General features: G+C 36.7%; 1 protein-coding gene across 2 annotated transcripts in view; it reads right to left on the reverse strand.

Moving 5' to 3' along the window:
* HDAC9 (histone deacetylase 9) overlaps window positions 1-26633 on the reverse strand; it is a gene marked incomplete at its 3' end in the record, with an annotated part of 637805 nt that overhangs the window by 367868 nt on the left and 243304 nt on the right. For both annotated transcript variants that reach the window (XM_079785596.1, XM_079785595.1), the window contains exons 3-5: window positions 6429-6670; window positions 2583-2733; window positions 1483-1609 (exon numbers count right to left, since the gene is read on the reverse strand). In XM_079785596.1, the coding sequence (XP_079641722.1) occupies window positions 1483-1609; window positions 2583-2733; window positions 6429-6670 (520 nt within the window). The remainder of the gene's footprint in view (window positions 1-1482; window positions 1610-2582; window positions 2734-6428; window positions 6671-26633) is intronic.

The following is a 26633-nucleotide window of genomic DNA, read 5'->3' on the forward strand; positions in this document are numbered from 1 at the left end:
GTTTAAAGGTATTTCACCTTGCAAAAAAGTATTAAATTCAGATTCCATAATTCCTAGAACTTTACCCAGCACCATATGGCTCAGTTGATTGTATACCAACAAAGTTGCAGGTCCGGTCGGGGTTTGAACAGGAGGCAACTGAGATATTTTTTTCTCACTTTGATATTTCTCTCTCTCCCCCTTCCTCTCTCCAAAATCAACGAACATATTCTTGGCTAAGGATTTTTAAAAGTCTCTCTTCTTAAAGTAGGCTTTAACTAAGAAAGAATATGAATTCTTTATAAATTATGTTTGTAATTTTAGGTAATAAAACTGCATTTCTTTTTAAAGACTGTGATGTTAATTGAACATTTGAAAGTTGTCTTTCTGGATTGGTTTCTCAAGTGAACTGAAATACATGATAGAAATTATGATTACCACTATATTTATACAGCATCTGCCTCTGTTACCTTTCTTGGGATGCAGAGAAGGGCAGATACTTATAAAATATAAGTACAACAGGCCTTATATTTTAAATAGAATTCCTGGGATGCTTACAATTTCATTATAACAGAGTAATCAAATATTTACTCCTTTATCCTCATGATGTGAGAGATTGAAAATATGTAAGTGCAAAATCCTATGCTCATGAAGCAAACATTTATAAAATGAGAGAAATTAAACTTTTATGTATTAGTCTATAGCCAAATATGCTTTGCCTGTAAGTTTGGTCCTGATTTTGAAAAACACCTCCTGCTTTATGTTTTGCGGAACGAATTGTGTACTATACAGTATCTCTTTACTGGACTTGGGGAAACATGTCCATAAAAACTGCAATCCCACAATGTCTTACATGGCCCACTGCGTGTCAGAAGCCAGTCTACTCTCATTTCACAGGGAGAGAAGAAACCGGGTGATGTGCGCAGGGATAAAGCAGTCACTGAAGACTTCGATTTATTTAGTTACCATCCTTCACTTTCTTTCCTTTCCCTTTCTATGTTTTAAATTAAAAAAGAAGTCTGGACTTTTAAAACATAGCTCAGCTCTCCATCTTCTATCAAGCCAAGTAAAATGAAATCTCAACCTGTCAGCTGTTCAGAAATTACTGTAAAGATATCAGAGGCGCCGTCTGAGACTGGAAACATGCAAAGTATGGATTCATTTCGAGGCCCCATCCCACGCTTGTCAGTTTCCTCATCGAGGAAAGAACATAGATCCTTCCTGGCCCTCAAGATGATACCCACTGGCGTTTAGTAAGCCCTGCCCTCTGTGGCACACTTTACCACATTATCTCATAGGACTCCCCCAGCAGGCTGAGAGGGCTGGTTCTGTGATTAGCCTTCATTTACAGAGAAGGAAACTGGATGGTAGAGAATTCAAGAACTTGACCCAGCACCACATGGCTGAGAACCGGCAAGTCCCAGATCGGGGCCCAGGAGGGCCGAGTACACAACCTGTGTTCTTCATCCCTGGGTAATGAAAACGGCTGAACACTGCACATACGTGTACCAGAGCTTGGGATGGCGGCTCGCGGAATGATTTTTTCCATTAGTTGGAGTGTCTTTTGTTGCTGATTTACTCAACAGGAATTCTTGAAGCTTCTGCTTTACTTCTGTACTTGCCACTGCCCCTGAAACACACGCGGACAGAAACAGATGCTGACTTAGAGCTGTGTCTTTTCATGCTTCTAAGGTATTTAGCAGACATTAAGAAGTAACACCACTGGTCACAGCATGTGAAGTTTTCCTATCACAAGAAGAAACCAGAGTCTACACGGGCGTTAGAAAATGGCACAGGAAGCGTCTGTAACTCCTGATTAAGCTGCCAATTTTCAAAAGACCTTCGATGATTTCCTTAATTGCTTTTGCAGAGAGGGGAGTCCCAGAATTAATACTAACTTTTTTTCTAAGCTTTAACAAAATACTGCTGGGAAACAAAACACTGCCCTTTAAAAATCAAGAATCTCGGGGAACCCTATAAGTGACTAAACGCATCAAGTGATCCTTTTGAATCACTATTTTGAAAAACCAACTTTTTAAAAAAAGCCTCTTTTGAGCATCAAACAAATAAATCTTGCTGACAATTCCGGTTCAACTCATCCAGTTTTAAACCTTGCGACACCCAGATTTTGAACTGACCTCATTGCAAGGGAATTATTTGGATCTGTCTCCCTCTTGTGGATAGCTTTTTATTTTTACAAATGTTCTGCCTTAAATCTTTCCAAGGTCTCACTACTCAAAAACTAAATAGAGGCCAGACTGGACTCACAGAGCAAGTATTACATGAGCCAGAGAAAGGTTATGCTTAAACAGTATGGCAGAGCTAGATTGCTCTACTGTAACATTATTTTTGAAATTCAAAAAAGTAGAAATTAGTATATTTGCTGAACAATGCCTTGTTTACGCCCTGAGATGCTTTGCAGACTGAATGCAGAGAGCTGACAGGCGAGGTCAAAGCTTTACATTCGAGTCTCTAATTTATTCTTATAGTTTAATGCAGGCAATCTTGACAAATTCAATTCCTCTCTTTCTCAGGCTTCTTTCTGCAGGACAATGGGCGAAAGGGGAGGGAAGAGGGTCATCTTTTACCCTGGTGCCTCTTACTTTCTCGTCCTCTCTCTTTGCCTCTGAGAGGAGGAAGCTGCTGTTCTCTGCGATGCCTCTCTACTTCCTGTTCTTGCCTCTGCTGCTCCAGTTTCTGCTCCTTTTCTAGGAGTTCTTGTTGCTGTTTTATGGCTAGAAGTTCCTGTTGCAACTTACGAGAAGAGAAAGACATGAGAGTGTGCACTTTCCTTAAGCTTCATTGTCATCACTGACCAAAATCGAAATGCTGGGAGCTTTTAGAACTTGCTTGGATTTAGTTGACATGTTTACCCATTTTTCTGATAAATTATTAAAGTCTAGAGGCAAGCATCGAATGCCATAGATGGTCTTAACATCATCCATAAGGTCATTTTTAGGGAGTTTCATGACCTGTCAAAAATCATTACCAAATTCACTCAGATCTTTAGTTCCCTGAGTAGCTTTTCTTTGTCATCTGAAATATACAAACCCAGGCAAAGGCAGGAACTGTCCAGAGTCTACTTTACCACTTCTCCCCCATTATAAATAAACAACTGAAATCTTCCATTCCTGTCCCAAGAAACAGAATGAATATTAACTGAATAGAATGATGAGAAACGAGTTAATTTTGGGGGAAGTATACCTGAAATAGAATCAGTGTTAAGAATTTCAAAACCTTACAGAGAAGATTCTCAATGGATTAATGCAACCTATTATCCACCGTAGGCTCTTTTCTCAAAACAGCAGAAGACCAAGCACACAAAAATCTTCAGATGAGAGAGACTGATCAAGAAGAAATCACTTCCAGTAAACTGCACTTTAATGCACTGTGGTTTGCTTGTCTGCATCCCTTGATTTCGTTTCCAAACAATGAATAACATGAATAGGAAGCATCCTTAATAACTATTGCAAGATGTCAGCTTTCCCTCAGAGTGAGAATTTGATATCTATGAATAATGGGAAACATGCCCACTGAGGAATAAGTAAAGACTGTGAGTTCCACTTAGATTCTGACATTACCAGATACGCGATCCAGGCAAGTTACTAAACTACACAGAGCCTCGGTTCCTCACACATAAGACAGATAAATAATTGCCCTCACACATCATGCCCATAATGAACATGAAATTTAGTTTGTAAGTTTGAACCATACTACTTTTCATTATTATCACTATTTTTAACTCTCAATACCATTGAAGTTAGTCAATATGCTGTTTATATTAGGTGGTGACCCAAAGCTATGAAATGTATGATCAAAAGTATAACAGAATAAAAATAAAAAGCACTGTGGAATGGCAGCGTTAGGCAATGTGTTAACTATGATAGCGTCACCCTTACCAGAAAGATGGGGTTAGAAGCATTTCTGGGTACGCTTTATATTAAATCTTTGTCATTTTGGATTTGCTACACCAGTCCTTTATTGGGTGTTTTTAGATATTCCATTGTAACAGAAAAACTCAGAACTTTGCTAAAATTCTGCCTTGAATATGAATTCTGTACAGATATTAGGATTGGTTAAATAGATTCAGTTCTTCACCCAAACCCCAATAGAATTGAAATTTAATCAATCTTAGGAATCTAGAAAGGCTCTAAATTTAATTTCCATAGCCACCACTCATTATTGAAGGCTATAGGAATGGGGCTGAAAAAAACAGAAATAAAATGTCACCCCTCCAGTTTCAGACGTTTTGGTCCAGGGGACAGGCATGATTGGGACAGCTCTGAAGACAAACAAGGCAGGACTACAAATACTGGAACCACCAGCCACTGTCTGTGTGGCCCTGAGCAGGTTAGAGTATTTCTCTCTGCCTCAGTTTACTAGGTAGAAAAATGGGATAATAGCATCTAACTCAGCAGATGTTTATTATAGAAGCCAAGGATTCAAGTGCTAACATAAATGAAGCCTCATGAATTGTCTTCCTCATTAAAATCAAATCAAAATGAATGCTAAAATCATCAATTTTTAGCTTTACCCATAAATAAATGGAAAACAATAACAATTTTGAAAAGCAAAAAACTTCTTAAATGTAAAATCTTATGTCTGCCTTCAGTTTCTGAGAAAACAATTTATTGTCTTGGGAAATCATTTTTAAGTTAAATTTACCTTTAGCTACCTCAGAGTCACTTTTTCTCCCAAGAGCCTCCTCTTTCTAATATTTTCCAGGTGTCAGTAAACCTACCATGTTACTTTGCTTGAGCCAAAGTAACAATTAATTACCTACTTGCTACTATTAATTTTTGAGTAAACTGAAATAATAAATTCATTTAAAATGTTATATTCATGTTTACAATTACAAAAGATATCAAACGTGAATGAAAAGAAGTAACTGAAGTAGGCAGGGACTTATCAGTATTGCCCTGTACTTAGGGCAACATGACTCGCCTATCAGAGCAGAATGAACCACACAGTTACCTAAACCTTAAACAATGGCGAAAAACATAAACTTTACTCATCATCATTGCCATCTGAATGTGCCTCAAATGATGGAGATCTAAACATCAATTTTCCTATTATTGTTTCAAAGGTCAAGAAATAATGCTTCAGAATCATTAAAAAATAAGTCTATAAACTAAATGAAGGTCCTATTATTACAAAATATAGCCATGTATGACTGATTCCACATGAGACCCCAAACAAAATCCTCACTCTTATTCTTAAGGTATCCTGTAGATCAATAAATTGCAAGAGTTCATTTAGTAAAGTTCACTGGTAAAAGAAAAATTTCATTATGGCTTATATTAGGTGTTGAAGAATGTTATTTTGGAAAATAAGATAAAATAGACCTTTCAGTCTAAGGAAATATCCTATAAAATAAGGGACACAGGGAAGAAGAGAGCATTTTTACCTTCCCAGACACTGTAATATTAATGTGGTAAAATGGTATAATATTAATGTAGTTATCTATATTAACTCCATAGAAATGTGCTGTTATTTGATATGTGAGTAATAGATTGAGCATCTATAATTTATCATATTAATAAAATAACATATTTAAGTCATTTTGAAGGAATTGAACATAACATGAATATTTTATTATAAATATTTGCTGCTGTAGATTTCTGTCGTAATACATTCAAATTAGACATCTATTCAATCAGACCAAAATAGGTTTTTTTAAATGTCTTTGTCAAGAAGTTGAAAAACATTTTATAAACAAAGCTAAAGTAATACTTATTTCTGAAGATAAAAGGGAAGAAATAGGTACATAGACATTTTAAATAACGTGACAAGAAAATAACCCATCATAAAAAATTATGGGACATGGACCTATTTCTCCTCTTAGAATAATTTAAACAACTTGAGTCTGAAATTGTCTACAACTGCCGACACTCTTTCAATAAATTATAATCTGTAGTCCATTAGATTCATAAAAATACTGAAAATATTTGTATCAGTTTCTTCATATAATTCTCCTGAGCTTTTTATGTTATTGTTTCTAATGTATACAGTATGAGGTCTTTTTCATAAGAAACATTAGGGGGAAAAATAAGTGACTGAGTTATCCTTTCTGATAAATAATATAAGCAGATTCTTTATAGATATATAAAATGAGCCTTCTGAAGCTAATGATTCTTACTGGTGGAGAATAGATGGGGCAAATGAACAAAATCATGCAATAGAGAATCTTTCAAAAGAGTGGGAGGCTACTATTCCCTACTATTGATGCTGTAAACTAAAGGATAAAGAGTGGTAGAGGCCCCTTTAAGAAGCAAAGCAGGTGTTTAGTTAGCCTTCCTAGCACTTACCAAGGTTTCCCCCAGTTCAACCACCATTTCCTCCAAGCCCTACTTGCATGTGTAAACAACAGGGAACCATCCCCTCAGTGCTCCATCTTCCGCCCAGGGCCCCCTGAGTGCAAAGGTCAGAGGCAGGGACACATTTGCTACCTTGATGTGCTCCTGAAGCTGGGCCTGGTGCTGCCGGGTCAAGTTCTCGTGCTGCTTCTGAAATTCGGCAATCAGGAGCTGCTTCTGGATCTGCTGCTGTTGCTGGATGAGGAGTAGCTCCTGCTGCAGCTGCTTCTCCCGGACGACAGGGTCCACCACGGGCATCATCATCCTGAGGTCCGTCCGCAGGTCTAAAGGGGAGATGGGCTCCAGGCCCACAGGAACCTCCGACTTTACATCCACTGGAGAAACAGGGGGGAAAAGGAAAGGATGATAAGAGATGTGTCTGTGTCCAAATCAATGTTGAACATAGACAAAAAGGAAGACACTATACCCGTGCAACAAATTTTACACCAACAAATCTAGTCTTTTTTTTTTTTTTTCAATGATGGTAACAGGTCTTTTGTATATCAATTTTGATAATATGTACCATATGCTAATCCCCCCCCCCCCAGCAATTGCTACTCTGCCTTGAATCGTCCACATTTCCCCTTTTCAAAGAGATGATTCCAATTATTTAAAGGCATCAAAGTTGTTCATAAAACGTATTCTACTGGATCACTTACAAAGGTCAAGTTAACTTAGGACCAAAAATGCAACTCTACTGAGGAAAGGAAGTCATGTTTAATAGAGAACTTCTAACACAACCAAGCTTGAATGCTTGCAAACATGTATGTTTGTAACTAGAGTCTGAAGATAGATTCTAAGTTAAAGCTTTTTACATAATGTTGGGCTATTGGATCCATCAAAGAAAAACACAAATCTGCATGCTAAAATGTGGGAAATGGTGAGCAGATTAGTTAATCAACCTTGGCAAGGAAGCCAAGGCCAGCCATAAAGGAATGAAAGCAGCCAAGCTTCTCTGTGCTGGTTTTCATTTATTTTTTAAAATATTTTTATTGGTTTCAGAGAGGAAGGGAAATGGGGAGAGAGAGATAGAAACATCAGTAATGAGAGAGAATTATTGATCTGCTGCCTCTTGCACACCCCTCTTGGGGATCAAGCCCACTGTGCCCTGACCAGGAATTGAACCGTGACCTCCTGGTTCACAGGTCGACGCTCAACCACTGAGACACACTGACTGGTCTCTGTGCTGGTTTTTAAATGGTAATGATTTGTATGGCAATCACCTTATTCCTAAACTAAACAAGGCATAAACATTTTTTAGGATGCTTTGAACAAATATTCAATCAAGTAACGGGATGAAGAAAGATTGAATAATCTGAAAATAACTATAGATATTTAAATTTATAAAAATTAAGTTAGATAATGTGTATAAAATTTTCAGCACAACTTCTATGAGATAACTCCCAGGAGAAGGATAAGCACAAGAGCTCACAGACAGGGTAGATATGCAGATATGCCAGCTGTTCACGGCTGGCATCCATCCTGATTAGTCAGTGTATATGCCAAAGTGGTTGTTAAATATTTTGAATATGACCTTTGGCCACAGGAATCAAGAAAAGTATGTAATTGAATAAAACAGATTTAGATAAAGATAATAAGGATTTTGGAGGGAGAATGTAGGCCAACTGAACTGCATGTCTTTGCTAAGGTGGTCAGCCACTACTGAGACCCAAGTAATTACTGGTGGAAAAAAAGAAAGACAGACAATACATATCCAAAGTAGAGAGAAGTCAATTAAAAATAACTTATCCCTAGCTGGTTTGGCTCAGTGGATAGAGCATTGGCCTGGGACTGAAGGGTCCCAGGTTCGATTCCAATCAAGGACACATGCCCGGGTTGTGGGCTTGATCCTTAGTAGGGGTCATGCAAAAGGCAGCTGATTAATGATTCTCTCCCATCACTGATGTTTCTATCTCTTTCTCACCCTCTCCCTTCCTTTCTGAAATCAATAAAAATATATTTAAAATAAATTAATAAATAAAAATAACTTAAAATATCTTAACACTATGGGGACAAGAAAACAAAAACAAAAAAGCTTCTATAAGTAAACTTTGACATGCAGGCTGCCTATTTGCAACCTCTGATCTAAAATCTAAATTCCTATTCCTATCCTTCTAACTGTGACCATGAGTATGTTATTTAAGTTCTCTAGGCCTCAGTTTCCTCATATGTACAATGGAGATAATTACAGCAAAAAGTAGCAACACAGAGTTGTTAAAAGGATTAAATTGGATAATTCACTAAAAGACTTACAACATTACACATCCCCCAATAAATGCTTTTGGTTTCTTTATTTACATAAAAATGGTAATTTCCTGTATAATAAAATAAGCCATCAACACTGAATAGTCACAAAACAAAAATAGTAGAAGCAAGTATGAAAATAAAATTGTATAAATTTGTTACATATTAGAAAATAAAAACACTGAAACTTCTAGGAAATGAAAAAAGAAAATACAGGAATATAGATAAGCAACTCAAAAATTTCACCTTCACTAGAAAAGCAAGGCAACTTTTAAGTCAAAATAAGGAATCATTTTCTAATTATTAAATATCATATATATGGTTGGTGTATATGTGTGTGTTCTATCCCATTGTAAGCATATGACAAAACAGTCAACCATAAATTACAAGACACTGCCAATTGTTTTAAAACTTCTGAAAAAACAATTTGTTAATATATATTAAGAGGCATTAAATATTTCCACCATTTGATTCAGGTTTGCCCACTCTAGGAATCTATCTTACGAAGATAATACTAACAGGAAGAAACAGTTCAATGCTGTTTACTGAAGTGCTATTGTTTTCATTAAAATGGCCAACTACAAGGAAATGTCCAAGGAAAATATGTCATATCCATTAGGTGTAAAAACATGCAATCATTAAAAATGTTTATGGGAACATGAAAAATGTTGTTACAGCATTAAATGAAAAAAACACAGTAATAAAAGTGAAGTATACCCTATGATATCTCTTTACACTAAATAAATAGAATTTAATTTAGTCAATATACATTTATTGAGAACTTTAAGTTGCCAGGCATGATTGCAGATGTTGAGGCTTACTAGTAAAACAAAGAAGACAAAAATTCTAACCCTCACAGAGCATATCACATCTACTGGGGTTTTAATTATATTACTCTCTGAATTTTAACAGCAAAGACTGGTGAAATGCAGTGTAGAAGATGGTTGTAGTAGGGGTGAAAATATGAATACTTTTCCCCATTCTACTTTTCTATGTTCTTCCAAATGGCATCTAATGCTCTGACCACTACTGGAGGTAACTTAGATTTCCAGAGTCCAGGTTGGGAACCACAAAGTTAATATCCCATGCGATTTAAGAGCTATTTTCAGAGAGTCAGGAAAGCGAATAGAAATCCCGTCTACAGAAGTTAAGCTGCAAATCGAAAGAAACATTCATGTCCTTGCTTATCTTTTGATTAGTGTGTTCACAGGCATGTGTGTGCACCTGTGAGTGGGGGTGGGAGTGGGGACGATGTCATCTCGGGTTGCAAACACTGGTTATCCCTCCCCCCCCCCCCCGCAATGTATTGATCAGACGTTTATGTTGATGGTGACACCACTTTAATGAAAATGGTAAACAACTCATTAATATGCCATAGTTTGGTAGACAATGTCTTTTAAATCATGATCTCTGTGAAAGGAAAGCTATTAAAACGGAGCCAAGTTTGAAACTAAATGAAGATGATGGCCCATCAGATCTCTAGATGCAGAGTCCAATGTAGAACTTTCCTTTCAGGCACTGGAGTAACATGAGATTTGGAACATTAATTTATAGAGTTGGCATAATTCCAACCAAAAGCAAAGGCTGTTAATGATATATTTCATTTTTACATGAAAAAGGCCAAACTGCAGCCTCCAGTTTTTTCCATGAAAATGCCAATAAACAAAAATCAGAATTTAACCCTATACAGCAAATGAAAAATTTCAAGAGACCCTGTGGTCTCTTCTTTCTGGTATTCTTATTACCTATGAACTATAAACATCAACCCCATAAAAAAAAATCCTCCCCCCTTCCCACAAAAAATGATAAGGAAAAAATGTCCCAGAACTCTCTAAAAACAGCTATTGTAAATTTCAAAGGGTAATTTGACTTCTTAACCTGCTATCCCAACAGAAATGATTGTGTCTAACTGCTTGCCTTTGTTCAGAGACTAATCACTAAATTGTGAAAAATCACCCTCAACTTACAAAAACTACTCTTGATTATAAATAATTGCCCAAGACTGAGAGAAAGCGGCAGGCAAGATCCCAGTCTTTCATCCAATTTATTCAGCAGCAATCCACATTCCATTTGTCTAGACTAAATATAGCAGCGTTTATACAAGAAATCAATAGTGCTTGCAGAGAGGAGAGCGAAGGCATGAATATTTCATCAAACTCGGAGAGAAATGGCAATCAGCAAACTGATGGTGCTGTATAGGTCATCTTTGGCCTGCTGGATTAGTGCCTGCTACTTGGACAATAGCTCATCTCTGGCTAATCATAATCATATCATAGCCATTCTTTCTATTTTTAACATTAATTGCACTGTGGGTGACAAAGACTCATCGTATTCCAAAAGAAATGATGGATTTTTCTTATGTCTTCTGTGACAGGCTAATAAGCCTCCCCAGGAGCAATAATAGTAACACAATGCCAGGACCGAGTTTTAACAAGTTACAGTCCCTTTCATATCCCAGAATGCGAAAGAAAGGCCACTGCCCACAGCTGCTGCATTATCATAATTAGAAATAATCAACTTACAAGGAAAAATTAACCACCGATTTTAACAGTAGGAAACTGGAATCATCCCTGCTCACACATTGCTTGTCTAGGAACATGCCAATTCCTTACAAATTACTTAGAACAGGTGGCCAGTGATACATAAATTAGAAAGAAGTTGATGACAACAAATATTAGTGTTAGCATTACTTAGAAATGAATCGTGTTTTCTTAACAGATCGCAAGACCTCGTAACTTCATTTGAACTTACCCAGTTTGTCTGACATTTCAAATACATGCCAACGTGTTATATTATATGTAATTATCCTAATACCAAATCTCCATTCAGAGCATTTCCACATTAGATATTAACTATTTTTAAATACTACTTTACAAAGTCCTGTTCATTCCTTCTTCAGTGTCCTTTCAATTGTTCTTGGATAGTTCAGCACTTACCCACTCATGCAATCCTTTTGAAAAGTTTTTAGTTTTGAATAATCATGGAAACAAAAGGCTCCCATTTCAAAGTAAAAATCTCAGACCATACAGATGTTTATAATAATTACATTTATTTAAGCAACATGCATACCTGTGCAGCCATAATTAAATTTCGGTGACAAATGCTTTTCTTTTAAATACCATAGCCGTTCAAGAGGTTAATTCAGAGTACTGAGGGTCATCTAGTAGCCTCGGAGTGTTTCTTACTTCTTCACTTTCGATGCTGGTATTTAGAGCACAGGTAAGTAGGAAGAATTTTCCTGTGTTCCAAAGCAGGAATCTTTGGTTGCTACTTTATCGGCTGACTTATAAACAGGAAGCCTTCCATTTTATTAATGTTTTTAATGAACAACTGTCAAACCCCATGGATGGAAAAATTCTAAGAGCGCACAATTTTGACCATTTACAAGTATCCCAACTGTGACTGAAGACTGTTCATGTTGCTCCTCTGAAATGAGATCTCAAAGCAGCAGAGGGGAAAAAAAATACAGGTTTTCACACACACACACAAAAATGCCATAGGCACAATCTCACCACCAATTTGTATGTGTCAACTTAGTTAAAAATTGAAACTTGAAAAAATGCATAAAAACTGGAACCATGTTTCACTATCTCAGTTATGCACAGTTAGAGCAGCTACAGCGTGGGGCATGGCATCACCAGCACTGCTCAGAGCCAGACTGTATGGAAATTAAGTTCTTTATACCAAGGGAATGGTTGTCCACAGCCACGGGCATGAGGACAGATGCACTACACATTCTGGATCTGGGGAGAAACAAATGGTGCTCTGATCATCCCTTCTGCTTCCTCTGTGACCGTTGGGGCCTGCTGACTGCCCACCGGAAAAGGCCGCCCGCTGTGCTGTTTTCTGCTTTAACATTGTCCAATCAACTATGTAGTCATATCGGTAGTTCAGAATGTGGATGAGCCCTAGCCAGCGTGGCTCAGTGGATAGAGTGTCCGCCTGTGGACTGAAGGGTCGCAGGTTTGATTCCGGTTAAGGGCATATGCCTGGGTTGCGGGCTCGATCCCCAGTAGGGGGTGTGCAAGAGGCAGCCGATCAGTGATTCTCTCTCATCAATGATGTTTCTCTCCCTCTTCCTTCCTCTCTGAAATCAATTAAATATATATATAAAGAATGTGGACAAACTGCCTCAGATACATGTAATCAGGGCTTCCTCAAAGCGTAGCCTATAATAACAATTAGGCTGCATGGCATATTTGGCAGGGTTTCATGTAAAAAAACTTCAGCAAGTATAGACATCTTTCACTAATCTTTTTCTACTTGTTTCTTTTTGCCAGGCTTTGCCAGGGCAGTCTAGTTCTACTAACTATGTCAGCATGTACCCTAATGATCTCTGAAACTCCGCTCAGTACGAATGCCCTGATGCTAGCTTGTCAGGTGGTGCAGAGAGGTTGTCATCTTCTGTATATGGTATACACTGCCCTGTCCTGTGTGTCTGTACTATCCAGCCAAACCCAGCATCAATAAGGAATAACCAAGTGACACCACCGATTATGAAGTCATCTGTATACTGTCTGTGTATGGAACTCTTTGGATGCATCTATGCAATTGTACTGATCACTGGTCAGTCAACCCAAGTACAGTCTTCACTGTGAGCCTTCTTGAGCAGAAACTGAGAGGTCTAGGGAGCTGGGTGGAAGAAGATCCCTAAGAAGCACATTATAGTCTGAGGACGAACCATACCACTTTAAATGTGGGATGTCAATCCACCTCGAAGAATCTTAAAGTTTGCTCTGGCCCCGTCACGGGGGATGTGTGGCGTCCCTCACTCCAGGTTCATTATTACTTCCTCATCATTGGTTATGTTGATCGCTGGAGTTTTTCAGCTAGAAGCCATGGGCTTTGGGAAATAAACAATGTAAGTCTGTTTCTTCCTTCAACTCCATGAAGTTGATTTAAATTAACTGAAATCACCTTGATATGTCCTTTTCTGAAATCCTGCTCCCCCCTCCACCCCTTTCCTAACACTGACGTGGATGCAAAGAAATACAGTTTTGTAATTTTATTTATACACTTATTCTTTAGATGGTGTTGGTTATATCACAAATCCAACTGAGGACAGGGTGTGCCTGGTGCCGGTTTGTATCTTGTGCCTCTCGTCCTTTGCCTCGTAACTTAACTATTATACCTTCTAAAGAATGGATCAAGACTGTTTAGCACTGTATGTATCTACAATATTTAAGTCACTGTTTTTATAATATCATCAGATGACCTATTTTTTAATTCACTCCTTTATTCAGCAAATATTTATAAAGCCCCGTTACATGCAAAAACAGTTTTCAGTCACCAAGGAAGGAACCGATTTCAAGAAACTCAAACTCTGATGCGGAAGAACAACCCATGACCCTGTGCAGAAAGCATGATGCATTCTGGGCACTGAGGCTGGTGCTCCCGAATCCCACGTGGGCTGCTTCGATTTTCTCTCCAGGACCCTCCACGGCGATCGCTTCCATTCCCAGGACTGCATTTACTTCCTCTATTGTGACAATTCTATGTCCTGCCTAAGCATCTGTTCCAAATTTGCGACCCATACGTATCACTGCTCCTGGCACTCTCCATTCAGCTGTCTCATGCTGCCTTTTCTCTGGAGCCTCGAGTCTCAATTGCTGCAGACAGAGGAGAACATGGAAGTGATATCTGACTCCCCTCTCTCCCTTTTATTATCCTTATCCACTCGACGGAAATGGTATCTTCTACTTTTGTGCTTATTCAAATATATATTCTTTTACTACTACTCTTATTCAAATATTGTTTTAACTCATCAAGATCTGTCTACCACCACTGCCTGTTTTGCAAAAGGGGTCAGTCCTCAGTCACTTTCCTGGCTAAAACCCATCAGTGGGACCCCCATAGTGAACATGCTGGCCTGTCCCTACACTGGGCTTCCTGTTTATCTTTCTGGCCTCAACACCATCTACTGTCCTTTCACTTGAGTCACAGCGATCTTTCAGCTCCTTAAACACACCATGCTCTCCCGCGTCTCAGAGATTCCTCATACATTTTCTCTCATCCTAAAAATACAACCTCACCCCATTTTTTCCTAGACTGTTTCTTACTTACCCTTCACATCTTAGCTAAAAATGACTCGATGTGGGATGTCTTTCTAAGTCCTATTGTATTTTCCTCTTACCTTTTGCAATTATTTTCCCTAACATTTGTTTAACTGCCTCCCTTCACCGTCACTTTAAGTTCCATGACTATAGTTTCCATACCTAGTACAGCACAAAAACAGTAATGCCACAATGCACACCTGGAATGAATGAAGGAATACATGAATAAATGATAGTGAATAGAATGCCTCAGTAGAATGCTTTACCCCATGACAGATTATTAGAAAATTAGATGGCCCCGGCCAGATAGCTCAGGACACAGCATTGCCCTGATACACTAAGGTTTAGTCCCTGGGCAAGGCACATACAAGAATCAACAATGAATGCATAAGTAAGTGGAACAACAAATAAATGTTTCTCTCTCTTTCCTTAAAATCAGTAATAAGTAAATAAGAAAGAAAACTATACCAGAACTCATATGCTGCAAGCTAGCAATTTTTTTTAAATCTCCAATTTGAAAATGAAGGAATAACTTACTAAATGTAAATAAAAAAGAATACATCCTCATAAAGTTATTTAATCAAAATTCTTTAATATTTTATCTAAAATAACGAGTAATTTTTTTAAACACTGAAGCACTTTTTATTAAAGGTTCTTCACTAAAATGTGTAATATCATTTCAGTCTTGGAAGGTACATGTCTTTTCTGAAAAAGTAAATTAATATATTTAAATGTGCCTAACATACAAAATGGGAAATGGAAAAACAAGTAATACAGCCTCAGTTTGATGACAATGCTGCCAAAATTTCACTTTAGTAATACAACTATTCTTAGCTGACTTTCCACTATTAATATTTATGATTGCATCGCCATAAAATAAAAAGAATTTGTAAGTTCTCAAACAGGAAAAGTATAATTTTTATAAAAAGAATTGTTTAAATTGATTAGTCCAGAAATACAATTCCCCCTCAAAGTGATTCTGTTCAAGTTATACATGTCTTCAGTTTCTTTAAAGTGCACTAATACATGGCATAAGTGAAAAGAAAATAAATGCAAGAAGCAATGTGGGCTTTGATTTACTATTCTCTTATTTCCCAGGGGTCTGAACAGGAAACAAAAATAACCACAAATGACTAAAATATCAGTAGGCCTTGAAATATCAACATTTAAGTTAGAGCAAGCTAACTTTTTAATCAAAGCCTTACTATTTTGATTTACTTAATTCAAATTCCCTCTCTGCAAATATGCTTTTGAATTAAGCAGTCATAACAAACCATAACACAAACATGAACTGCCAACTCATTTGTAATACCCACTTAGGTCTAAAGTATTGCAGTGTTTGCTAGTTTCTTACTATTTGAGAACCAGGTAAAAGCTTCATTGAGCTTCTCGCAGCATGGAAACAAAATCAAGCCAATTTATGTGACTTCAAGGTAATAGGAGCTAAAAACCTAATCCATATAATTTTGTAATTGGAGATGAAAATGTAATCTGGTACAATGATACCTGTCAATGAAGTTTTAGTAGATGTAAAACTTTAGTGTTTTAAAATAGTAACTATGGGTATTAATCTTAAAAAAGTTATTTATTTAGCCACATATAACACTCCTGACCTAGGATTTAGAGCAAAATTACTCCTCTAAGAATGACAATGAAGGTGAGACAAACTGTCTTTTTTCTATAATTTATAGTGTTCCTAAGTTACAGACAAATACTAGATTACTACTATTTGCAAATGTCTAACAAAACTTCCTCCTCTCTCTCTCTATTTTTTTTTTTCATTATGAAAACCGAATATTTAGGCAGGGGATTACTTTCTATTCCCAGAATTTTGTCCATCATCTGACACGTAACATAAACTTAATAAATAAGTTTAATGAATATCAGTTGAATAAATGACCTCCTCAGCAGATACCCCTTCTAACAACACTTTCTAAACAAATCACATTTGTTTATTCAGCAAACGAACTTTTTTTTCAAAGAATATGTTACCAGTCTTCTATCAGGAAACAGTGTTTGTGGAAGTGTATAACTGTGCTGTTTTGATTGAAAAAAAAGGAGAGCAATTATTGGCTCTTGGTTCCTGCCAACAAGAACAAATTACCGTTAGCCACTAAAAAAGTATTCCAATACTGTCTGAAAGCTTCACTGCTTCATATATTCAAGACAATGGCATGTATGGAAAGGTTCAGGAAAGTAGGCGGAGAAAAGGGCAGAAACGCCATGCACTGAGCTTCCCTGTCCTCTTTCATTCAAACCACGTCTTTTCCTTTGCTGCCCTTGACCCTGCAGTCCTGCAGAATGGGAACAGGACCTCAGACAATGCACATTTTTTTTTCTTTTCCAGATTCCACTGTTTCCTAAGTTGGGATGGAATCTTTACTACAAAACAAAAAGTCTTAAAGTCCCACCACAGCCTCCTAATATAGGATTGCATTGGCTTTTTAAAAAGCAAAGACATTTGTTGAAACAGCTAGACACTTTCTTCAAATCAAATCTTATGAACAGTCCCTACTTATGAAACCATCGCCAGTGAAACTGTGAAAGGGGAACTGATGTCCCGCCCACTCACTTGCTCGCTGGCTCCTTTCCCTGGGAATCCAGACGCCATGGAATTCAGTTTGAAAATCATTGTTCTAACTGCAATGTAGCTTTAGTTGCCAAATTCAAATGTGAGGCAAATTACATTACTATTGTTTCAAAGAACAATGCATTACTGTTTCGTTGGAATTATGGGTCTTTGGAATTTTTGAATTGGAAAACATTAATAAAGTTTCCCTTCATACATACAATTGTGGGGAGAGGGTAAATGTTAAGAAATAAAAATTCATCTAACATTGCATAATTTCAAACAGAGCCAGACAAATGCATTGGCACCTATGTTTATATTACTGCCACATGGTGGCACCACTTTTGCTCAGAAGTAGAAATACCCACTTATCCTTTGTCAGCAAGGCTCTGGATATGTGAGTTTTACAATAATTATGCAAGCCTGGAATTATGCAGTTTTTGGAGCTTGAGCATTCAAATGAATTCCCTATGCCAATTCTAAATTTGGCTTTCTAAACCTGGGTTAAAAAAAAGAAGACTAATACCATAATATCAGTTCGTCCGGACAGTACTTTTCATTTAAATTATGGAGCCAACACCAATACTTCACTTATTATGGGCTAACACTGTTCTGAAGCTTTATACAATAAGTGTTAAATCATGTATTCTTCCTTACAACACCAGGAGGTTGTACTCTCTGGTAACCTATGGGGTAGACACAATTAGGATCCTCATGCTCAGATGAGGACAATGGAGGCCACTGAGGAATTTGGTCAAGGTCCTTAAACCACTAAGTGGTCCAACAGGAATTGGAACACACGTCATCTAGCCATAGAGTCCATGATCTTAGCTACTGCACTCTTACTCTTCTTGAGATCCATATAATAAGTTCATGTTGGGATATTCCTCGATATAACTGAGACTGAGGATTTTTGTTAAGATAATATCACACATTTTTTATTTTTAGAGGTAAAGAGAAGCATTACTTGTAACTGCCAATATGTTCCAGAGAGAGATGTGTAATGGAACATATTTCTGCATATTTTGAGACAGTTGTGTATTTTCAGGTGAATTCAAAGCGTCTTTCTTAACATGTGTGTTTCAATGCTCTTTTTAGAAACAACTCTATTTAGGAATTGAAAATTTGGTATTTTACCCTTTTCTATTAGCTCTAGTAGGGTCTACACAATTCTTTAGATTCATCTTACTCTCCAATCTGAATCTCTTAACACACAGGTAAAGACAGCCTTATAAAAAAGTCATTGTCAGTACTTGATTAACTAAATCCCATTAGATTGGATCAGAGGTAGAGAGCCCCAATCACAATGAACTGTCAACAGTATTAATGGGCTTTGAATGTATTGTTCATAATTTTTAGTTTACTTTTCAATTGAAGAAAGGAAATAGTAACAAGATGGAAGAAGCAGCTGTTTTCTGACAATATGAAAAAGGATTTGACAGGATAGACTTGAGTGGGGTGTTTTTTCTTTTCTTATTTCAGAGCTTTCTATTTTTGGTTCATAATTCCCTGTTCATTATGAGAGATGATCACTAACCATTAAGGCTCAGTTTATTAGGTAAGGGGGAGGGTTTACCTCAAAGAAGAAAATGAAGTTGTCAGAAAAATCTAATTTTTTAAAGATATATAAATAAATAGGAATGGATGTGTCTATATCTGTGCATTAATTAAAGATATTCATAATTTGGCATAAGAAAATGTAATATTTTTTCTCTTTGGCTACTCTTTAATTAGACTGTCATTAAAATGTCTATTTCTGGTAGAACTCATAGTATCTGTTTATAGAAACAGCCTGTATTCAGAGAACTGTCAGCATTACAGAATGCTTCTCAATATTTTAAGCATAGCTTTGAGATGATCACTCTATAATTTGAAGTGGTACCATTTGTGCAAACAAAAGTATGAGAAGTTATTTAAAGTATTAAAAGAGAACTGAACTCTGCAGAGCAGAGGTCAGCGAAGTATAGCTCACAGGCCAAATCTAGCCTCACCTTTTTTTTGTTTTTTACTACCTGCTACCTAAGAATGATGTATACATTCTTTTTTAAAAAAAAATTATTTTAGAGAGAGGTAAGGAGAGAGGGAGGGCAGAGAGAGAGAGATCGAGATCCTTTTGTCATTGTAATTGTTCATTCATTCATTGGTTGATTCTTGTATGTGCCCTAACCTGGGATCAAACCTGCCACCTTAGTGTATCAAGACAACACTCTAACCAACTGAGCTATCTGACCAGGGCTTTGATTTACACATTACTAAAAGATTAAAAAAATAAATAAAAGTAGTTGAACCAGTGTGGCTGGGAGGTTGAGTGTCAACCTATGAACCAGGAGGTCTAGGTTCCATTCCTGGTCAGGGCACATGCTTGGGTTGCTGGCTCAATCCCCAGTGTGGGGCATGCAGGAGGCAGCCAATCAGTGATTCTCTCTCATCGTTGATATTTCTAGCTCTCTCCCTCTCCTTTCCTCTCTGAAATCAATTTAAAAATATTTAAAAGATAACAATAAAAACATTTCATGATGTAAAAATTATATGAAATTCAAATGTCAGTGTTCATAAAGTTTTATTAGAACACAGTATTGTCCAAGGCTGCTTTTGCACTACAAAGTCAGAGCTGAGTGTGACAGAGGCAGGTAGTATAACCTGCAAAGCTTAAAATATTCACTATCAGCCCCTGACAGAAAAAGTCTGCCAAACCTTACTGCAGGGAAAACTATGGCCAATTTTATTCTCATACTAGTGCCCCAGTGCACGGATTCGTGCACATTGAAAGGAAATTAATTAGAAGGTGGCCTGCAGGGCGGGACTGGGAGAGACAGGCCAGACAGGTCCTGGAACCAACCTCCTATGGTCCCTCCTTGGCTAGCCTCACCTGGGATGGCGCTGTGGCTCGAAGGGTGTCTGTGGAGTGAATGGGGTCCCTCCAGAAGGTGGGGTCCCTCAGCCTGGCCTGCGGGGATCTGGCCGAAACCAGCTCTCTGACATCCCCGGAGGGGTCCCAGAGTGCAAAGGGCACTCTGCGAAGTTGCTGTTGTACAGGGTGTGGAACGCAAACGCAAGTGAGCAGTAAACCAGATTCGGGGCGACAGTGCCCCAGCAACAACATAACCCACGGCCGAAGGTGGAATCGCGTGGCCCCGCAAAGAATCAGGCTCCCTCCTCTCTGGTTTCGGGGTGTGTCACCCGAGAACTGCTGCTGCCAAATCACTGCAGCTCAGCAGCTCCGGCGTTGAGCGTCTGCCCCCTGGTGGTCAGTGTGCGTCATAGCCACTGGTCGGACAGACAGCATATTAGCCTTTTAAATATATAAATATGCTACTTCCCTGTGATTATCAAATTTCCAAGCCACTTCTCTAATTTCTACCCCACTGGTTTCATGTAGAAGATTAAAAATTACCATGGTTTATTGCAGCCAAAATAAAACATAATTATGAAACAGATTATGCTAAGAAAAGGTCATATAAAAGAAGCTCTGTTTTTCATTGGATTGATATATTAATTTTAGACTGTTGCTAGTTCTTTGCATTAAGCAGTAAGCTGGAAGACAAAAATATAAGTAAGAACTATGACATTTTTAAATAAGCAACATGTGCTGCGTAGTAGATACCACTTTTTTGCATGGATTTTTTTCATTTGATACAACAACCATATCATCATTCCTATTTTACAGGTGAGGATAAGGAGTACTGGACAGGCTAACGATAATTTTCCAAGAGCACAGGTACATTATTTTTAAGTGTTACTTTTTTAGTTTTCTTAATTTAAAATCATGGTAAACATTAATTTTTAATGATGTTAAATGAAAGTCACTATATCATATTCCACACTAAAAGATTCCGGTGTGTTGTCCTTCTAATTTATCTCTTTTCCATGAGGCAAATATAACATACTCTGCATGAAGCTATATCTAGAATAAATATTTGCTCAATTAAAACTCTTTAAATAAAATAAAGAAAATAAAAAAGCTGTTCCCATCTGTATAGTAATTGTTTACAATTCCATATATATTAAATGTAAGTATATTTATATGTAAACAACATAAGTAATATATAAAAATAATATGTATACTCAAAAGGCCAGTACATCTTATGGAAAGCAATATTTGAATGACCTTAAGAAAGGAATGTTTGGAAATTACAGGATATTGTATTTATGCGACATGGTAAAATTTTTGTTAATAACGTGTGGGTTGATTTGGTTCATATTGAATATTTAAAAACCTGAGGTTTTAAAGAAACATCACATGTACCTCAAAAGCTACAATAATACTACTACAAGGTTGGCTATTATACCCTAGTGATAGATCTGTAGCCAAACCACTAAAGAAATTCGGTGCCTCAAACAAAATAGCCCTAGTATTTAGGCATTGTAAGAAAAAAAAAAACTAATGGGAAAAAATAGTTACCCAAATGTTCTTCCAGATATTAATGTAATTTTAAATTAATGTAACCCAAGATCATAGGAAATACACGGCTAATCATAGAGCTTAGCAAAGCCATTCTGAATCCAACAGTATCAATTTTATTTTCCACAGAATTCATATTATAACTGAGATCAGACCAGCAGAAGACATCCAGCAGCTTGAGAACTCATTTGTTATATAAAATTTTAAGTTCTATTTTTAAAAAATGTTTTAAATTAATGGTTTGGAGTTTATAAACCAAGAAAAAAAAGGAAATATGTTAAACAAAAGAAATAAGAAAGGACAAAAAAACAGATGCAACTGTGCTTTACCCTTTGAGAAATGCACTTGTACAGGACGTATTCAGGTTTCCTCTCCCTGCCTGGGTCGTCGGGGGTGGGGGGAGTGGGAGACAAGACCCCCTGTGATTTCTTAAGTCAGTAAGGAAATTCTGCCTGCCCTGTTAGGCATGTCTCTGTTAGATTTATGCAGGCCGTTCTGTCGGGTTTATTCCTCTCAAGGTAAATTTGGCAGGATGCAGGATTTAGTCAAAGCCAAGGGCCAGAAATTTCTGGGCATGTCTGAAGAGCAGGTGGGGCTGGCACAGCAGATGTCCATTTGCATAAATGACTAAGGCGTCTCCTGAGAAAAACTCATCTTCAGGAAAGAGGAAGCCTGGCCTGACACCCCTGACCTGATCACCAAGCCTCAGGGCCTGAGGGAATACATAGTCATCCCTCCTGCCCCCTCTCATCTCCAGGTCCCAGGTTCAAGTCTTGTTTCCACCTTCTACGATGCGCTGAAGATGCTTTTACCAAACTCATCAGTAACATCTTATTGTCAAAACCAAGTCTTTGTCTCACTTGATTCTCTCAATCATGGGACACAGTTGTTTTAGAGAATAAATAAGTGAATAAATTAATCTATTAATCTATCTTCTTTCCGTCAGTGGCTAATGCCCACTATCTTGCTATAGGATCGAAGCAGAGCATGGCAGGTAGAAAACTGTGTCTGCGGTTGGATTCTTGATCACTCTACTCCTGTGGGCCTTGGGTGCCTCACGTATAAAACAAACAAACTGAAGCAATGATTCCTGCGGCTCTTTCTGTACCAAGGCTATTCTCTCCTTACCCCACAATTGTAATATATTAGTTCCAATCAGAAAGTCTATCGCATGAGAGAGGCCATGACTGTTGGCCTTCACTGACCTCTATGGGTAAAGCAGTAACCAAAGAGCAGGTTCTGACCGCAGAGAAGGCAAGAGGTTGTAGGAGGGAAGAGAGGGACTCCAGCCACGAAGGAGAAAATGACAGAGAATGGAAGCCAGGGACTTGTTTGGAAAAACTTTATCTAATTAAAAATTACCCTAGATCAGGCTTTGCCTGAGATATAAAACTCAATTATAGTCAAAATTGTTTTATTCCGATTGTGTTGTTTGGAAACTTCTCCTCAAACCTTCCATTACAAACAGCAAAGCAGCCCTTTCCATTTTCTACTTCAATGAAAATATATCTTTTTGTACAAGAGCTGTTTCTCAGTAGGGTGTAACAAACAAAAATATCTATCTTCTGTAATTCGGTACTTAGGAAAATACGAATAAACATCTGCCTCACAAAGTGCTACTGCAGAGCAATACAATATCCAACTTGAGAAAAATCAGAAATATTATTCTGATCCCATGAAATGCGATGGATATTCAAAGAAACCCACATTGCTTAATAAAGTAACAGAAAATTGCCAGAAATTAGAAACAAGAAAATCAACTAAAGTTGAAAAGTAAAACTGGAAAAAAAAATTTTTTACCCACAATTTAAATATCTTAGAATTCCCTTTATTGGTTAACATAACAAGATAATACTACTTACAAAGGCTTACAAAGGAAAATTAAAGCCACACCAGCAATTTATTTTTATTATATCGGTATATTTATATATGAGCTGAACCTTCCTTTTGGTGGTGGTGGTGGGGGTTACTAAAAAATACACCCACCCCCTTTTTTAACGACAGAAGTACCCTGTACTGTCCAAAGCATTTGGTCCCGTTCAATAGCTAAAGAACCCTCCCCCAACCCCCACTCTCTAGTTTGGCTTCAAGTCAATACTGTTTTTCTCATTCCAACTGTTTAGGACATATGCTGGCCCAACTAACAATGATAAACACAGCAAGCTGTCTCTGATATGGTGCTGATTAAGTCATCTTGTGAACAAGCAGAATTTGGATGTTAAGATGCTAAGAAGAAAAAAAAAACTACTTTCAGAAATTCTCCCTTTGAAAAATATTTGGATTCTGAATTTTAAATTATATGATAAACAAACCATGGGGTACTTTACAAAATACATTCATTGCATGTTGGCCTAGGCATCTGAGATACAAAGAAACTAAGACATGGTGCCTACGTTCACAGATTTTACAGTTCGAAAGGGGAAGCATAGGGAACACTGGAGCCCAAAGAGGAGCTTAAAAATAACGTTCTCCATAGGGAATGGCACTTGCTATGTCTTGCAGGAAAAAAAAAAGCATATAGAACTTAAGTTGTGAATACTATGAATTGTATTTTAATATCCCATTAGTAAAATATTAATAAAAAGGTAGGGTCTTAAACAAAAGAATTAGAAATAGAAATAAAGACCCAATGAACATCATAAGCATTTGGTACAAAATAATTGGAAGGGATATAAATATTGTAGTGCACCTAATTATTATTCAGAGTGAAAAATTATTTTTAAAAATTGGCATCTTAGACTCTGTTTTTGTACCTTAGAATTGAGGGCTTATTTTTCACTTAGATTATTACATGCCAGCTTCCCCTCATTATGCACTTAGAACTGATAAAACCAAATTGTAAAATAAAGCCAGAAATACAATTCTTGTATCAAAATACATATATATTTGGAAGCTTGAGAGGAATAGGCAAGTCAAGTAAAAAAAAAAAATCACCTCAAAGTTGAAAAAACTGGAATGTCTCATTTATCAACAAATTGATACTATTCATCATTTGACAGAGAGAAAACAAGACAGATTAAGTTGTAATAACAGGCAATTTTTTTAGGTTATACTCTTACAACAACTCAGTTTTCTTATTTCTAAACTATGCAGCCCCTATAAATAGAAAGATGAGGAAGTTGTTATCAAAAGATTTACAAATTAAGCAGGGTGGGAATTGGAAGAAAGAGATGGTGAGAAAACATAGAATATGATAAAAGTTTTACTAATGATTTGAATACATAAAAAGCAATGTATTTAATAGGTGCCAATTTTTGAGAGTTTTCTCTATGAAAATTATTGTGCTAAGTGTCTTAAATACATTGAGAAATCACAGAAATAGAAAAAGGTAATTCTGTCTATAGGGGTTATAAGAAAGACTTCTGAGTTAAAGATATTAAAGATTGGAGGATGGGGAAACAAAGAGTTACACAGTAAAAGCAACAACAATAACAAAAACACCAAGAAGATAATCATTGAATAGTTATGGCTAGCAAACACAATAGAATAGAAAGGGATAAATTTAAGAGACATCTTTAAGATATAGTCAGTAATATTTGAAGATCAATTGCATGAAACAAGTAGGAATTCTTTTTAAAAATCATTGATATATTTAGATTATGGTAGTACTCTTACAGCAATGTTGAACTATTTTATTAATTTTAAAATCATGGGGCAAAAGAACATACAGTTTCTTTCTTAAAGAGGCAAAATCTTCTCACAATAAAAATTGGAATATTTTAAATGTCAATGAACTATTTTTCTTAGTCATCACAATAGTTTTCTGTGTGAGTCACAGTTAGAAAATTATTGATCAGTAAATACAATCAAACTAAGTAAAAAGGTCAATAACATATGACCTATATCAAAAAAGAATAACATTCTTAGGCACTGCAACCCTTGTACGCTGAAATTGTAAATCATTTTGGAAAGAAAAATAAGTGGAAATGCATCCCATGTTCAAAGATACTCCCCAAACTGACCCACAGATTCAATACAATGCCTATCAAATGTCAGTTTTGTTCTGTTTGTTTTGCAGAAACTGACAAGCTGATCTTAAAATTTATATGGAAGTGAAAGGGACCAGAATAGCCCGTATAATCTTGAAGAGTAAAAACAATATGGAGGATGTACACTTCCTGTTCACAAAACTTTCTATAAAACTATAATAAATAAGCAAGACAAAACAAAGTACTAGCATGGGGACAGACTAGAAGCAAAGCTTCACATTTATGGTCAATTGTTTTTTTGACAAAAAAATTTAAGACAATTCAATGGGAGAAAGAATAGTCTTTTTAACAAATGATGCGAGGACAACTAGATATCTACATGCAAAAAAATGAAGTTGGATTCTACCTTCTACCATATACAAACAAAAAATTAGTTTGAAATGTATCACAGACATAAATGTAGAGGTAAAACTATAAAATTCTTAGAAGACAACATAAGAGCAAATCTTTGTGACCCTGGATTAGACAATGGTTTTTTAGGTAAAATCAAAAGCACAGTGACAAAGAAAAACAGATAAATTGGTGTACCTTAAGACAAAAACGTTTGTGCTGAAAATGCTAACATCTATCTATAGAATGAAAGAAAATATTTACAAACCATATATCTGATAAGGGTTTAGTATCCAGAATATCTAAAATAAAAAGGAAAGAGTATAAACACAACAACAAAAATACAAACAACCCAATTAAAAAATGGGCAAAGGATTTGAAAAGATATTTCGTCAAAGAAGACTTAGAAATGACCAATAAGCAGCTGGAAATATACTCAACATCATTAGCCTTCAGGACAATGCAAGTCAAAATCTCAATGAGATATTACTTCACATCCACTAGAATGACTATAATAAAAAAAAAAATTACAACAAGTGTTGATAAGCACTTATGAACCCCACCTCTTCAACTCCTAGGTATATATAAGAGTAATGAAAACCACATCCACACAAAAATGTGTACATAAATGTTCATACCATGTTATGTATTATCTATTCAAGTGAATGAATAATCAATGAAAATAAATATAGGAAAATACCAGATTTGGGT

This window comes from Cnephaeus nilssonii, assembly GCF_951640355.1.
Source record: "Cnephaeus nilssonii genome assembly, chromosome: 12".
Taxonomy (NCBI): domain Eukaryota; kingdom Metazoa; phylum Chordata; class Mammalia; order Chiroptera; family Vespertilionidae; genus Cnephaeus; species Cnephaeus nilssonii.